The sequence below is a fragment of the Homalodisca vitripennis genome, chromosome 5 (assembly GCF_021130785.1).
Source record: "Homalodisca vitripennis isolate AUS2020 chromosome 5, UT_GWSS_2.1, whole genome shotgun sequence".
NCBI lineage: Eukaryota > Metazoa > Arthropoda > Insecta > Hemiptera > Cicadellidae > Homalodisca > Homalodisca vitripennis.
This window is the reverse complement of record NC_060211.1, coordinates 14,245,741-14,261,864: the sequence shown is the minus strand read 5'-3', so window position 1 is coordinate 14,261,864 and position 16,124 is coordinate 14,245,741. Positions and strand designations below refer to the sequence as shown.

The 16,124-nt window shown below is 31.0% G+C and overlaps 1 protein-coding gene across 1 annotated transcript in view; it reads left to right on the top strand.

Moving 5' to 3' along the window:
- The first annotated feature begins 4,022 nt into the window (after positions 1 to 4,022).
- The window catches only part of LOC124363361 (follistatin-related protein 5-like), a 58,701-nt gene continuing 46,599 nt past the window's right edge, over positions 4,023 to 16,124 (top strand). The window contains exon 1 of the mRNA XM_046818611.1: positions 4,023 to 4,199. Coding sequence (XP_046674567.1) covers positions 4,023 to 4,199 — 177 coding nt within the window. The remainder of the gene's footprint in view (positions 4,200 to 16,124) is intronic.

Here is a 16,124-nt window from a genome sequence, read left to right as displayed (position 1 = left end):
CCGAGCAATCTTAGTAAAGAATATAACTCCTGTTCCTTTTGAACAATAACTCGTTTGACATCATTCCACTCACACGCTGTGTTGCAAACTAAATCTACTCCGGACTTGTAGAAAAATCCGTTAAACCTAAAAAATCTCTTTATATAATATTTTGATTAGATTATTTAAAATTGTGTTTCCAGTTTTAAAATTATTTAATGATACTTATTGGAGAATATTAGGCAGGAGACTACTTTGTCGAATTACTGAGGTACTGAACGTTTTATATAATACAACAGTTCATTGAAACTTCTAAAATAAAATATGTATTACAAAAATGTCTAATAACGTTTTCTCAGTTCAGATTTTCTTACAAAATAATTTAAATCAGAGCTAACTTATTGGGAAAAATGAAGATTAAGCATTTTTTTTATTTAAATAAAATAAAATTTTCAAGTTTAGTTCAGAATTAAATTCAATTACTCCCTTTTGCAAGCGGATTTGAATAAAACAGATTGAATACTTTTCAGAAAACGTAAATGTATTCAATTCGTAAACGTAATCACTTCCTGTTACAGTTGGCACAAATCTGAAGTGAAAATTATTGTTAAATTATATTTTCCACATATTATTTACTAAAAACTTGATGAAATTTTGATGTATCACCATTATTTTCACTGTTGAATAATAAATTTAAATTGCAATCAATCCTTAACTAATATGAAAGTTGAAGCGTTCACTTAAAAACATCTTGCTTTATGAACATACAATCTTGCGTAATCAATTAAATATTCCTACAATTTCTTTCTTAATATAGTTATATAAAGATAATAAAATATTCTCTGTAAAAGTGAGCTAACAACACCATTTCATAGAAAAATCGGATTTCGATTATGGCCAAACTGCCTTTTAGGATCATGATAAAATATTTGTTACGTCAAAAATGTATAATATATTTTTTAAAACATCTGTTACTTGATTCTCAATGTAAGTAATGTAGATCAAACTTCATGTCTAAAGGATTAAAAATCCTTCTCTAGATTGATTCAAGTCCATAGGAACGGTTGTTTTATATATAAATTGGCTTTAGAGTCACAGAGTACCTTGATTAGTTAGGATTGGCATCTTTAATGTCAGAACTACAAGAAACTCTGTTTACCATAAAATGAAGCAAACTATTTAAAAAAATCACGAATATGGCGTATGTTACTAAATAACTTTTGAAATTTGCTATAGTAATTACAGTGTGTTCATTACTTTTCACACTAAAGTCAATTGTCTTGTATATCAAACATAATCGTAGCTTAAGAGTAAATGTGGAAATAGCTCTGTGTTGTATTTTCCACCAAACACTTTTAGATTCTACTCAGCGCAGAATACTTGTTTTATTGGACATTACGTCTCCCTTGATGTGTTACGTTATATTAGTAGACGCGTCGTAAAACAGGAAACAGCTTTTACCATGATGTTACATTTGGTCGTGAAGAGTACATTACTGCAGCACAGCATGTGGCCTTGTGGGCTAAATCTGTGGCTCAGTTTAATGCTGTATGTCACTTAACCAAATGTATAATATATAATAAAGTTTCATATCATCTCTTAAAACTTAAGTGTTCGAAGAGAATATTCCTTTATACAGGTTTTCTCTGTGTTTCATGTTTCGTTGATCCGAATTAATACCAAATGTTTGATTTAGCATGCGAAACAACGAAAATTAATCGAAGTAAGTAATAATTACTGCTTTTGATTTATTATTTTAATAATGCACCTTGATTCATTTAGGAAAATCAATTTATAGTCGTGTAAACGATCATTTAACTATAACATAAATTTCATTTAATAATTAGTATGTGGTAACTATAATTTTATATGTCTTCTTACTTTGATTATTATTGCATAATTGAATTTTTTAATTTTGAAACCTGTGCAGGTCCCCATACTAGTAAGTAAGCGTGAATCGCTATAATTTTTCTATTTCATTAATTCACTTGAATTTATGCTGAATTAATTAGAAAATTTCTTATAAAACTTAGGAATGCCTAACGGTAAACTGTTAAAATAGTATCCAATTTTTCTTTACAGTTATCCTGATATAGCAATTAGATGGAGGCAATGATTCTAATAATCTGTGATCATACACGTTTATAGAGTTACTGTCTGTTTACATTTGTTGAATTAGGAAATTGTACAAACAGTTCCACAACTTATTATTATAAAAGTTACATGTATCCTATTTCAGAAATGACACAGATCTGTTATAATAAGGAAATAATTTCCATAAAGCTTTCTATGGTCTGCCTGCACACTTGCGGTATGCGAGCGGAAACTTTAGGGCAACAAATGTCGTGTTTCTGTGGAAGAACAACTGCAATATCCACAAGCCGCAGTTGGAGGAACACATTACACCTCACATTACGTGTGTTCCTGAATGTGTCAAGCAATTCCTTGTGTCCTTGCGATTGTGACTACCAGCTTATACCATTTAGATGGTCATAAAACGTTATGTTGAAATGACTAGATTGGAATGAATTATATTATATAATTATCAATGACTGTAAGTAATTTTTGTAACATACACAGCCATATTATTTAATATAAAAACGCATTAACTATTGACACACGGATAGAACAATAATTATGTTACATACTGCTTTTAAATTAAAATCGTACTAAAATATTACACACAAAATTTTAGTTTGAATATTATGTGAGTTATAATATTATAATCAGCATAATTATTTAGCTGGTTTAAAAGGCAGTTCATGTATAGGTTTATTTTTATAATCGTTATTATTTTGTAAATTGCATCGATGACTATAATTCAGAAGGTCTACTCACCTTGTTTAAAAATATAATATAATACAAATAGAATACAAACAAACTTCCCAGTATTCCCTAAACTGTTACAACAAAGTATGATGCAATGTGAGAAGTCATTTATGCATAGAACGATTAATCCTGGTGATATTGAATGCTGTAAATATAAGAACGTATATTTAAACTTTAACAAACAGTTATTCTAAGGATATGAAATAAAGATATCACATATTATATTTACTACATAATCTTGTTATAGAAAGAAAAGTTTATTCAAGACTCCATGTGCCATGGTTGTTTTGTATTTAAACCTTATGCACAATTATTCAGAAGGAAATCAAACCAAAAATATTTAAAACTATTCTTATAACATATTCTTGTTGTATACATAAACGTTTATTTACGAATTCCATACCCTAGGAATTATATTTTTCATTATTTTTATCAATTATATATTGGATATTTTGCAGCGAAACAATGAGTAGTGTTTCTATGTTCGGGAAGTGGTTACGAGTATATATTAAAAGGAGTGGTTGGAAATATTTAATAGTTCCAATCGTAAAAGGCAATTTATTTAAACGTCTAACTGAAACAAATAAATGTATTTTTAGAGGAAGTTATTTCTCAGTAGGTGTGAAAATAAGAGTCCAGCGTGTTAGGGGTTGACCCACTGTTTGGTTGCGTGTAGTACAACGAGGGTAACTTATCACATCACAAATCTAGATACCATCTACCCTCGCTGACTTATAACCATAGCTAGTTAATGGTTCAGTGGAACCGTAAACTTGTTGTCGTGGGAGATATTTAAATATGTATATAATATTGATTAAACTACTATGATTAATGGTGAAAGCTTTTGTAATATATGAGTATTAATTATTAATAATATGGCGGATCGTAGCTAAATAGTACAATGTGATTGTTTTATTTTGTATGTACAAAAGCTTTATTGAAGAAACTATTTTATGGCGATACTATTTTCGGCCACAATTCTATTTGAACGTTAGCGAAGCCTGTAACGTGTGGGGCTGGAAAGATTTCATTTCTTCGTGCTCCCTGTCCTGCTGATAAGACCACAACACAGGAACCATTTTATTATAGAGACACTCCAAGCATAAGAAACCGCAGAACAAGAACAAAAATCAATGACAAGAAAAGAACAAGAAACAAGAACAATAATTAAGGTTATACTGGTAAGCCTACAATAACGGAAGAGTTTTATTAAAATGACATGCTATCTATTACGAACAAGAAACCTGATCAAGAACAGGAACAAGGACAATAACAAGAAATTATCAACAAGAACAAGAAAAGCCCCACCTCTCCGAAGGTTAAGGACGGGCAACGAATACCTGGCTACCCACTGTCAGAGGGCAAAGAGAATCCAGAGAACGGCCAAGAGGGTACAAAATAACAAGAAAAGAACAAGATAGTATGAATAAAGCTGCAAGAAATTTTATATATAGACTTGACCAAGCACTCAACACTTGACCAAAAGAAAAAACCCGATAATGACATAATACTGAGCAGAACAAAGTTTGAGAGAGACTGTATAATTGATCGAGAAAAGCAAATGAAAGAGACTGAGATAACAAGAAAAATAAATCTACGAACGAAGACGGAGAAGAAAGAAGAAAAGACGAGAATATCAAGAAGAGGAAGAGAGAAGATTAAGAAGAAAACTAAATTGTAACAAGAAGAAAGAAGATTGACAAAGATAATTGTAAAGGACCATATATTTAAATATTGAATTTGCCACTCTGGTATGCCGCAAGGCTGGTACAGGGTTTAAGTCTTGTGTTGGTCAATAAAAAAAATTCTCCCTGTCTATCTCTGAGATAACTCAATATCAAACTAACGAACGGACCTTATATACTTGACTCTGCAAAGTTATATTTATATTAGTAACTCTGGGTTTAATGAATTATCAACGCTATCATATTCAACAAACCCTATTAGTCAGATCGGTTTTATATTGGGAATCACGTGTTTTTAATTGTACTGTAAAGTAATCTCTACAACAATTATAAACATATTCTAAAAACATAAACATAACGCAAGGTGTAATTTAATATCCATATAGTATCTTGGCATCCAGTAATAAATTTTATCATTGTAGGGATTCAACTTAATTGTATAAGTTCTCAAATTCCTATGCATGGTAATGTATTGATTCAGAACTAATCCCGAATACAAGTAATCATTATAACGGTTATTTTTATTTTATAAAGCGTTTATTAAATGTTTTTATAGAGATTGCACTGTCCTTATATAACTTACTTAAAAAACGCTGGTGGCGAATTCTGCAAATATTATTTATATGGTTGACTAGAGTAGGGAGTGGCTAAATTATATAAAAATGTACGAGTATAATAAGGATGTCACCAGATGTGCTGATAACAAAGATATCTTGTGTAAACTTTGCGCAATTGATGTCACGCTGGTAGGAATGTCTAAATTTCAAGCCAGTATTTACTGTCACTTAGGGAACAATGTTTTAGTTTACAGATATAACTTAGTTAATTCTGAAAAGTATACATATGTGTCGGTATATATTGTTTACTAATCAAGTAAATTAATGTGTACTCTTGCAGTTTCTTAAGTTTGTAACATATTATTAAATATTGAAGACAGGAATGTATAGGATTATTTTAAAGTACGTTCTCTTTTACGGTAATCGTTGACACAGACCTCGAGTCTTTCTCAACTGCCTTTCCTTATGTTGAAGCCACAAACTCGTTGCGGTGTAACAGTGTATGTTGGTTGTACTTTGGATGGGTATACATATTGTAACGTATAATTCAATCTACAGAAAGATCTACTAACCCATATTAGTACACGAAAACTGCACCGAAGTACTATAACACGTTCACCAATAACATTATTGGCGAGTTAACAATTACAATTTGAATAGTGAAACAATTTCACTAGAAGGTGCAGTTGTGTCATATCACGTATAAACTGTTATAACCAATCGAAGAACATGATTGTTTCAATAAAACACTACATGGTAGTAGAGTATGAATGTTGAGTATTTATTGAGGGGCACTTCTACATTATTGAATAGCATGTTGAACTATGAACAAAATTACTCCTTGTTATATGCGTATCAACAACGATACTTTATTAGAAATACTAATAGCATTGATAGCCTCTCATATGTAGCTTTTTAATTATTATTTTAATTTGATTTTTAGAAGTTCAGTAATAAAAGCAAAACAACTAAGATACTGTACACAATGTTATCAGCTTTTTAATTTTAAAATTGTAATAAAATTATTTATATAAATATGGTTTATAGAATCCATAATTTTATGGGTGCTCTAGGGATTTTCAGTATTATAAGATCAAGGGGAGCGATTAAAAATCTTAATCAGTATCTTATTTCAATTCTTTAAGGTATGAAAATTAATGCTTATATAGCATTGTTATAAGAAAACCGACACCTACATTTCCTATATTATTTTTAATGTAAACAGTTATTGTACAACTAACTCTCAGAATATCCTAACTACTGAGTGTACTGAAAAAATAATGTTTTGAGACTTGCTAGAAGTTATTAGTTCGACTACATTACGAGCATCATTAAAAAATAATTGGCTTCATACTGATGTTCCTGGAAACGCTAGGGAAACAATTAATTCGTTAAATGAACACCGATTTTGATAGTAATGTGTAGATATCTATAGTTCCCTATTCTTCAGTTACAAAAAATCAAAACAAATCATTGTATGGTTATGAAAAGCTAGTCTGTTTCACGTAATGAACTTATAAATTACATTTTTATTTTCTTTATTTTTTCTAGAATTTTTAAAGGCTCTTATATTATTAACTAAATAAGTGTTATAGTCTTCAGAAAGTTATGGTGTAACTGGAGATAATTACCGTGCGCGAACAAAAATTATTGTAATTCTCGATGAAGCCCCACACATGTTTTGTGTAATAAATGAATAAAGAAATTAAAAAAAGTTTAAAATGCAGGCAATAAGTATGACAGGCTGATAACGTTGCTTAAACAATGATATCAATGCCACGTGTGGAGCGCGACCACACGCAACAGAACTTTTTGACTGTGATAGTTTCGAATGGCTGGAGGGGGTGGTGGGGCGGTATCTGTAAAATACAGGCTAGCTATACATAGTTAGTTCTACTGTGATTTCAGAATGAGCAACAGTTCCTGTTTCCTCGTCAAGCGAATTACAATAACCCCACTGTCGAGTGAGTGAATCTTTCAGGAATATATGGTATCATAATGTATTTTGTATGGTAACTTTAAATAATTATTCGTCCAATATCAAACTTAAATAATTTAAGATAAAAACTTGGTGACTAAAATATGCATAATATCTCCTTGATAAATTGACATGTTTAAAGTTAGACAACTTAAAAAGTTAATGATTGATTTCTTATTAGTTGTATTTGGAAACAATTTGTAATCAAAAAGCAATAACTATATTGTGCAAGTTGATCTAAAACAAGTTATAAATGTTCTCTTGAAAGCTAGGTAGAATTACCACGACTCTATAAATAACGCCGACACACAATCTTTGTTATATAATACAAAACAACTAAACGTGATAGTGGTAGCTTTGAAAATGTAAATAAAACGAGTAATACTCTAACGTCAGTATACCGGTGATTAATCAGTTACCCTGCTGAGTGACCAATCTCAAGACTGTAAGACTGTGCCTTGTTTTCTGTGAGTGATAACATAGTTCTTAAATATGCTAAACCCCATTTCAACCCCAGGAATTATTTAAATGTTTATGATTATATGAGTTCTTCTGTGTCAGTCATGAGGTCGATGTGTGCTTATAAAAACTTTCTGAGATATAGGGAAGTTGAAGAAAGTGATGAATGAGTGAGATAATGAATGCTTTTTATTTTATATATAGATATTTAGTAAACATATAGTGTATGTATATATATATATATATATATATATATATATATATATGTGTGTGTGTATGTGTGTGTGTGTGTGTGTGTGTGTGTTTGTTTGTTTGTGTATATATATATGTGTATACATACATATATATAATATATATATGTATGTATACACATATATATACACAAACAAACAAACACACACACACACACACACACACACACACACACACACACACATACACACACACATATATATATATATATATATATATATATATATATATATATACATACACTATATGTTTACTAAATATCTATATATAAAATAAAAAGCATTCATTATCTCACTCATTCATCACTTTCTTCAACTTCCCTATATCTCAGAAAGTTTTTATAAGCACACATCGACCTCATATATATATATATATATATATATATATATATATATATATATATATATATATATGAGGTCATATATATTATATATATATATATATATATATATATATATAAATATATGTATATGTATGTGTGTATATATATATTTAGAACATGAAATATGGAATACGTGTGAGTGGCAATTAGTGTTAACCATTCCCATGTTATAATATGATATGTGTTACTCTCAGGCACCTCGCTGATTTAGTCGAATTTATAGTATTGTATATATTTGTGCAACTTTCCAGTGTAAATGTTTTACAGTTTAAGATAGAAAATATTGCATAGATTAATAATAAAACCTTTTTACATATTATAAATGTTACTGTCATGTTTCCAAGGCTCAAGATATTCACAAATCAAAAGTCAAATGTAAGCTATTAAAAAACCACATTTTAATTGTTCACATTGTTAGATCTACTTTACGTAATAAAAACATCATTTTGTCTTTCATGTCTTAGAATTATCATTTTCACTTAGTTCAGACATTAGCTCTGAAATTGTACTCACAGACTCTTTTACTGTCTGAAAGATATCAAATGTACAAAATAATGTTTCAGATAATTATAGATCACTATAACGTGTTTCTGTCACAATATATGTATGAAACACAAAATTATACAACCAACTGAACGAAATATAGAACTTTTTAAATAATATTCAACTTGAAGTTTAAGTTTTATACATAAATATTTAATTATCGCTGAGCGTCTTTGTGCAATATACATGCAGTGGACGTCAACCACTCAGCGACGGTAAAAAACACAAAATTATTAAGTTCACGTCTCCAAATTTGTGTAGTTAAACAGCAGATATTATTCTCTATAGAATTATGTGTTAATTTATATTAATATTTTTATTACATATAGCATGTTTTTAAAAAGGTTTTATTAAAAATACAATAAATGTATTTAAGTAATATAATTACACGGCCATATTTGCAAGTAAAATACATGTATTCTGGAAGCCCATTTTATAATGTTTGAACTCTGGGTAAAAATTAGAGGATGTGTCTCGTAGTTCTTTAGATAAAGCCATATTTCTCAGCCTCTTTTATTCTCTAAAACAAATCAAATATCTCAAAAATTCCTTTGTGCTATCAGGCAACTGACAAAATATAAAATCCATAGTGAGCCTTTTCAGAAGACATCAGCTTGAGTTACAGAGGAAGTGCCTTGAAGTGAGTTAATACAAATTTTTAATATGTAAAATAAAACGTACGACTGGACGGAAAAATTATTGACAGCTTATTAGAAGATTTATTTTTCAAATGTTAATTTTTTGTGACGAATGAAAGGAAGTAACAATTGTATACGCGTATTTACCATCACTAAACATCAGTCAGTTTTCCAAGTTTCGAAGTTGTTTTAAGACGAAAATCAAACCATAGTAATAAAATTATAATTATTATAGAAACGTAGCTTAGACCTCAAATCACTTTTGCACAAGGATAGAAAATCCGCAGCTGCAGATTGATAACCACGCGGAAATGTTCTGCGCCCTTTGAGCCGCAAACGTTAGAGTTCTTTAAGCACGCCCACCTAAAGGGTGTGGGCTTTGTAGTTCTAAGGGAGGTTTTACAGAAAGGGACATCATTACCCTCAGGCGCAATAACGCATTGATGCATATAATAAAATCACACGTGCTACGAAATTCCTTTAATTAATGCATCTTAATTTTCCACGGCATCAAATATTGGTATGCTATAATTCTTGAAGCGTATTGTAAAGAACTGAAAAACCGGATCTGTCACAGGCTCTATTTGCACCATGTATGCGAGTGGCGGAATCTTATCATATAGGCCATGACAGTAGAATAAATTAAATATTGTTTAATATTTGTATAGTAGCGTACCAATGACTTTTAAATTATTTTCTATTATAATGTTTTTAAAAGTTAACATGGATTCCAATACATTGATAGACACAATCTAGAACGATTTGCGTAACCCCAGGAACACTGAGTACATTTCTGAAATACTTATATCGCTGACCTATTTTATTTCACAGGTGAGACTTGTTATGATTTCAACAATAGTGATTTGATGTGATGTGAAAATTCAATATGCCTAAATGAATTTTTCTTAATATTTAACCCTAGAGTTCCAGCGCTGTTTTGAATTTCATTATTTTGGTGCGTAGTTGATCGGAAGTCACCTTTAATTCGTTGGTTGTGTCAGAAAGGGCTCGTTGGTCCTAATTTTGCCTGATAATATAGGAAATTTCTTTACTTTAATCATATTGCTTTATTTGTAGGACTACTTTCAGGTTAAATAACTGAAAGGCTAATATGTTATAAAAAGGGTTCAGTACGGCCTATCCTTTTTCTGCTAATTACGAAATACTGTGTTACTTTTTCTAAGGAAACTCCTGGCCTATCACAATAAATCCTTAGGAAATTAATATTTGGGGATTTCGTAACAGTTAATAGTGGAAACAATGTTTAAAAATATTATTATACATATAATAAAAATATTAAACCTTAAATATATACTTTTTGAAAAAACAATATTTTTTTACAAAAAGTGTTAATTCTTTTGATGCCTTTGGTTCAAAATGTGTGTAATAGTTTATAGTTTCAACTTTAATTTTTTGTCAAGTCTAATAAGTATTTCCTGAGAAAAACGTACATGTGGGGAAAAATTTAAATTTCGGGAAATTTCAGATAAAAACGTACGCTTATACGTGAGTTCACTAACCTGCAACATAACTGTGATGACATCCAACTCCATAACTGGGGTTATCAGGATCCTCTAACTCTACCCACTGGTCTTTCAGTTTTTTTAGCACTTGCCTAGCGTTTTGGACTAGTCTACATCGGTAACCATGCGCTGTAACTAAAGTTATGGCCACCTATCATTACTGGGTGTTCTAAAACCGTGTATCTTTCCTTTTTAATATTTCCTTTTTTGAAGACATTTATGGCATCAAACACTCCTAGATGTAGATTATGTATGCCTACGAAGACGGTTTTTGAAAAGCAACCAATTTATTAGGTTCGCAGACTCATTTGGATTCTGCGATCTTCTATGGAGATATTTACCATATTTTTTATCAGTTTGTTTTGCTTTTCCTTCTTTCAGCTTCAAATTATTTAGACGGGATCCTTTGCGCTTCTGCACTTTAATTTCTTCACTGTTCTACACTGTGCTGCATAGCTTACCTTCCACAACACTAGTACTATAATAATTAATTATAAAAAGTTTCCGTGGTTACCTAAAATTTTCAGAGTGTAGTATATTAATAACTTTAATTTAAACTAATATTAAATTAAATTAGTTCCCTACATCGGATTTTAATAAATTTTGCAACAAACTCCTTAGAAAATATCATAAAATATTAAAATGTAAATAACTTAAAATTGAACTTTTTATATTTTGCCGCACTAGACCTCATTAACAAAATATTTCTATCTGGGATTGACGTGCAATTGCTGCCATCGTCTGACAGACGACCTGTTAGGGTTCTAGAGCTCAGTCTTCATAATATAGATGTAATTTGCCCAAGCATTACATGAATATTATATTTTATTTTGTTAAAATTAAAAAAATGTATGTGCTGCAAAGATTTTTCTGTTAAATCTTAAACAACAGTACATCGCAAATGACGTATCCACAGGCAAATTTCATGTGCTTGTACCCTGAGGAGTGGTAGAAGTGGAGCGCACCTTACGTACCCTTGCGTATAAAAATCATGTTGTGAAGGTCACATGCATGAACATATCTACACCTTATGTAGTAAACAAAGATACTTAAAATGCTCGCTATTTTAGCCTCTGTATTGTACTATTTACACACAGAGAATATACTATCACATTAACATAAAATATCAATGTTAAGTACTCTATAGTTGCCTTTTATGACTTTTTAGATGTTGAGTAACATACACTAATTTAAGTAATACTGCCATATATAGATTATCTAAACTTATATGTATGTTATAACATGCTGTAAAAATTTGCTTGTTTTTTGGAATATAATCGGACGACTTGTTACAATTTAAACATTATTAATTCTAGAAATATCTTCAGCCCTGGATTATTTTGTATTAAAACCTACATTAAGGTCTTATGTGTGGCTTTATATTTATCTTGAGAACGGCCAGCACGTGTATTTCACAATAGTGGCGATAACTTTCAAATGTTTAGAGCAGCAAAACAGTGTTTATACCCAGGATTCCGCTGATTCCCTTGAATTATCCCTTCCAGTTTATGTGGCCACATTTTCTTATTTAGATCTGATTCTCCATGGCAAAAAATAATGTGTAAGGTCAATCTTTGGAAGTGGCTCTAAAATAAATGAAATAATTATTGCTTCTCCCGTGGCCGATAACCTTTCTTTGTTTGTAGAATTCCAGAAATTTAAGACTATATATTACTATCAGCACAGTCGTACATGTTAGGGCTTGTCACATACAGGAACACCCGTAATGTGAGGTGTAATGTGTTTCTCCAACAGCGGCTTGTGTAAATTGCAGTTGTTCTTGAACACAAAACATGACATTTGTTGGCTCACTGTCTCCGCTTGTCTCTCATCACAGTGAACAAAGCCTCGCCATGTTTATATTATTGTACGAGTATTTCGTAATCAACTGTGACTCTTATAATTTTAGCATTTTCCAATTGAAATAAAATTTGAGAAATGCCACATGACATTAGCATAAATATCCACAAATTTACAATGATATTTTAATATAATGGACAAACTCATAGGAAATAAATAATATAATAATTTCATGAGTATCCAAAAAGTTACATATTGCATTTACTATACATAAAATAATAACAAAATTTTATAATCACAATATTATTTGTGTTAATAAAACAAAGATATTTCAATATTATAGCCAGGATAAAAGTTTACACAGGACTTTAATTTGGTTTTCTTACACATTTAAAAGGAAGAAAATGGAATTATTAAGATAATTTATATATTTTTTAAATTTATTTTTAATGGTTTACAAAAATAGAATTTCTCCTTTTATAGTTAGCCTAAATAGTAATCTATAGCTACACAAATGCGTTAAATTGTCGAAATAATGAAGAAGATAGAGTATAATTCTTGGAAACAAGTGTTAGAAGCAAAATTATACTAAGTTTTGCAAATTGTATTCCAGTAGAACAGTCTCTACAGCATGCTGTATTAATTTGAAAAGTATTGTTTCTTTGTACTAGCACATATTGCTTCATTTGATATAAACAATAGTCAATACTACTTAAAGTTACAGGTATTGAATTAAATATTTCATTAATACTACAATAGTGCATTTCTAGAGCGTTATAATATAACCTTAATCTATGGTTTAAAATATTTTAATTTATTGCAATTTACATAATTTAATTTCAATTAGGTCATTACGTTGTATAATTTTTTGCCACTTTTTGGAAATAACAAACTGATTAAAATCGATACATAATATATACGGTTTCCATCTCTGATTTTGCTATATTCGGGAAGGAACTTAGTGCAAGGGAGGAAGCAATGCTTTACCAGATAAGCCCTATTAATGTCCAACTACGATAACATTTCGGTCTACTTCCAGCAATGGTGAGGGTCTTACCGTAATAATCTGCACAGTTCTTTGTATAAAAAGATTTTGCAAATTCATGGATATATTATCCTTGATGAAACCTTTACATTTGTCAGTATTACTACTTAGTTTAAATTTCTAATCTAATTTTTATAAGTAATGGTTCAGACCAATTAAAATATAAATAAGAGTTAAATTATTTACTTATTAAGTTGTAATAGCCCAAACTCCTTTGTGTTCAGTGTTTTATTACACCACAGACATCTTTAGTAATAGCTTTTATATACATAAATATTCACTTAAGCAAGTCATAAAGTACAATGAAATTCTCATATCATACAAAACATAAACCGAATGGATGCAATCTAATGGGATAATGAGAGTACTTCTCCATCTAAACTACACAATATTTCATAGTCTACGTTTTTCTGATCTCGGGGCAATGTAAAGTATTCACTTAGAGCTTCTTCGTCACCGAATTTTGAGGAACTCTTTATAAAATCATAATACGGGATTCCATGAGTCAGTCAGTATGTGACATTGTCTCTTACGAGCGCTAAAGGTGAACTGTAGGTAAATTCAACATTCACAAATATCAGCTACCATCATAGTGTGTAACAAACAATAATACTATCTAATGAATATCAAATAGTATTATCTATTATACATTGCAGCAATAATCAAATCAAAATAGTTTGTTTATTCGATATATACATCTTTTTTTACAAAATATTGCTATAAAATTCAACTCATTAAGCAAAACTGTGAATTTTTACATGCAAGGTTTGCTCGATGACTAAAATTTAAGGAAACAAATTAGTAAATTGAACATAAATGGCGGCAAATCGTCGAGAGGACTGGGCGTCCGTTTTAACTTATGAGGGATACGATACTAGCAAGGCATATAAAAAATCCTACATAGAATAACCCAAGGAAATAAGGTGATATAGCGTATTTGATATTGAAAAGGAAAGGCATACACTGTACTGTACCAGGACTACGTACATTTATACTTTGAAGAACTAATACCGATGTTAAAAACAAATTAAAATGGCCAGGAAAGTAGCCGTTTATTTTAGAGAAAAGCTAATTTTAATATTATAAGTCGAATCGGACTAAAAGGCCTTATCTTTGCGCGCGCGCGCGCGCGTGTGTGTGTGTGTGTGTGTCTAGGCACATGATCTCAAGAACAGTTTGATATAAACTGGAGAGATTCATTTTCACTGTAGGTCTATTGAAGAATAAGACATAACCAGAAGTTTCGATTTTCATTCTTTCCCTTATAACGGAAGTAGATTAATAATGAATGAAGTAAATGCTTTTTGACCGAATGAACATTCTCAAGCCTCGTATACGTTTTCTTGATCAGAGCCCAATGAAAACCCAACTAGGCTAACTAAATACATTAGCCCACAAATAGAATATAAAGCCCGGGAATGGATGTTTTCATACTGAATTTGACTACCGAGACCTATGTGTATATTCTTACGATCTATGCTCCTATGAATTCAAAACAGTTTTCCCAACCAATTGCATTAAAAATTGAAAACAAAATTTATGAAGATCAATTTCAAGTGGCTAACCAATTCAATAAATACTTTTCTACCGTGGCTACAATGAACTCGCCTTTTAAAGAATATCAGTCATACGGAAGAGAAGTTAGTGATCCGGTTGCATCCAAGGCCTTGGCCCCTGTGTGGGAGGGGGAGGTACCAAATGTCGAGGCTGAACTAAAAAAAAACCAGTGACGCCAATGGGATGTCAGTGTGGCTACTCAAACGTTGCTACAAGCAAATTTTGAGACCGCTCACAAAATTGATCAATTTCTCATTTGAAACTGGAAATTTTCCATCTTCTTTGAAGACTGCCAAAGTCATTCCGATTTTCAAAAAAGAAGATCCTTGCCTCGCAAGCAACTATCGTCCAATGTCAATTCTTTCTGTGTTCAGCAAAACTTTTGAAAAATTATTCTATGAAAGACTGGAAAACTTTCTAGACAAAAACAAAATTCTGAATCCAGTACAATTTGGATTCCGAAAAAACAAATCAACAATTGACGCGGTGAACAGCCTTCTGGACAATGTTGTCGATGGACTGGAAAGTCGTGAACATGTGCTAAGCATATTCCTTGAACTTTCCAAAGCCTTTGACTGTGTGCATCACGGTACACTGCTGCAACAGTTAGAAAAATGTGGCGTCCGGGGTTCCCACAATTATGGCTCACTTCTTATCTAAAAGATCGAGATCAGCGTGTCATGATCTCGAGCGTCGTTTCCAGCAAAATTAAAATGGCTCATGGTGTCCCTCAGGGATCTATCCTTGGACCTCTCCTTTTCCTGATTTATGTCTGTAGATTGAACTCAGTGATCCAACTTGGGGCAATGGTTCAATATGCTGATGACACGACTCTCTGTTTCAAAAGCAATTCAAAACAAGACCTGGAAATCAAATATTTTGTTGGGATTGAACGCA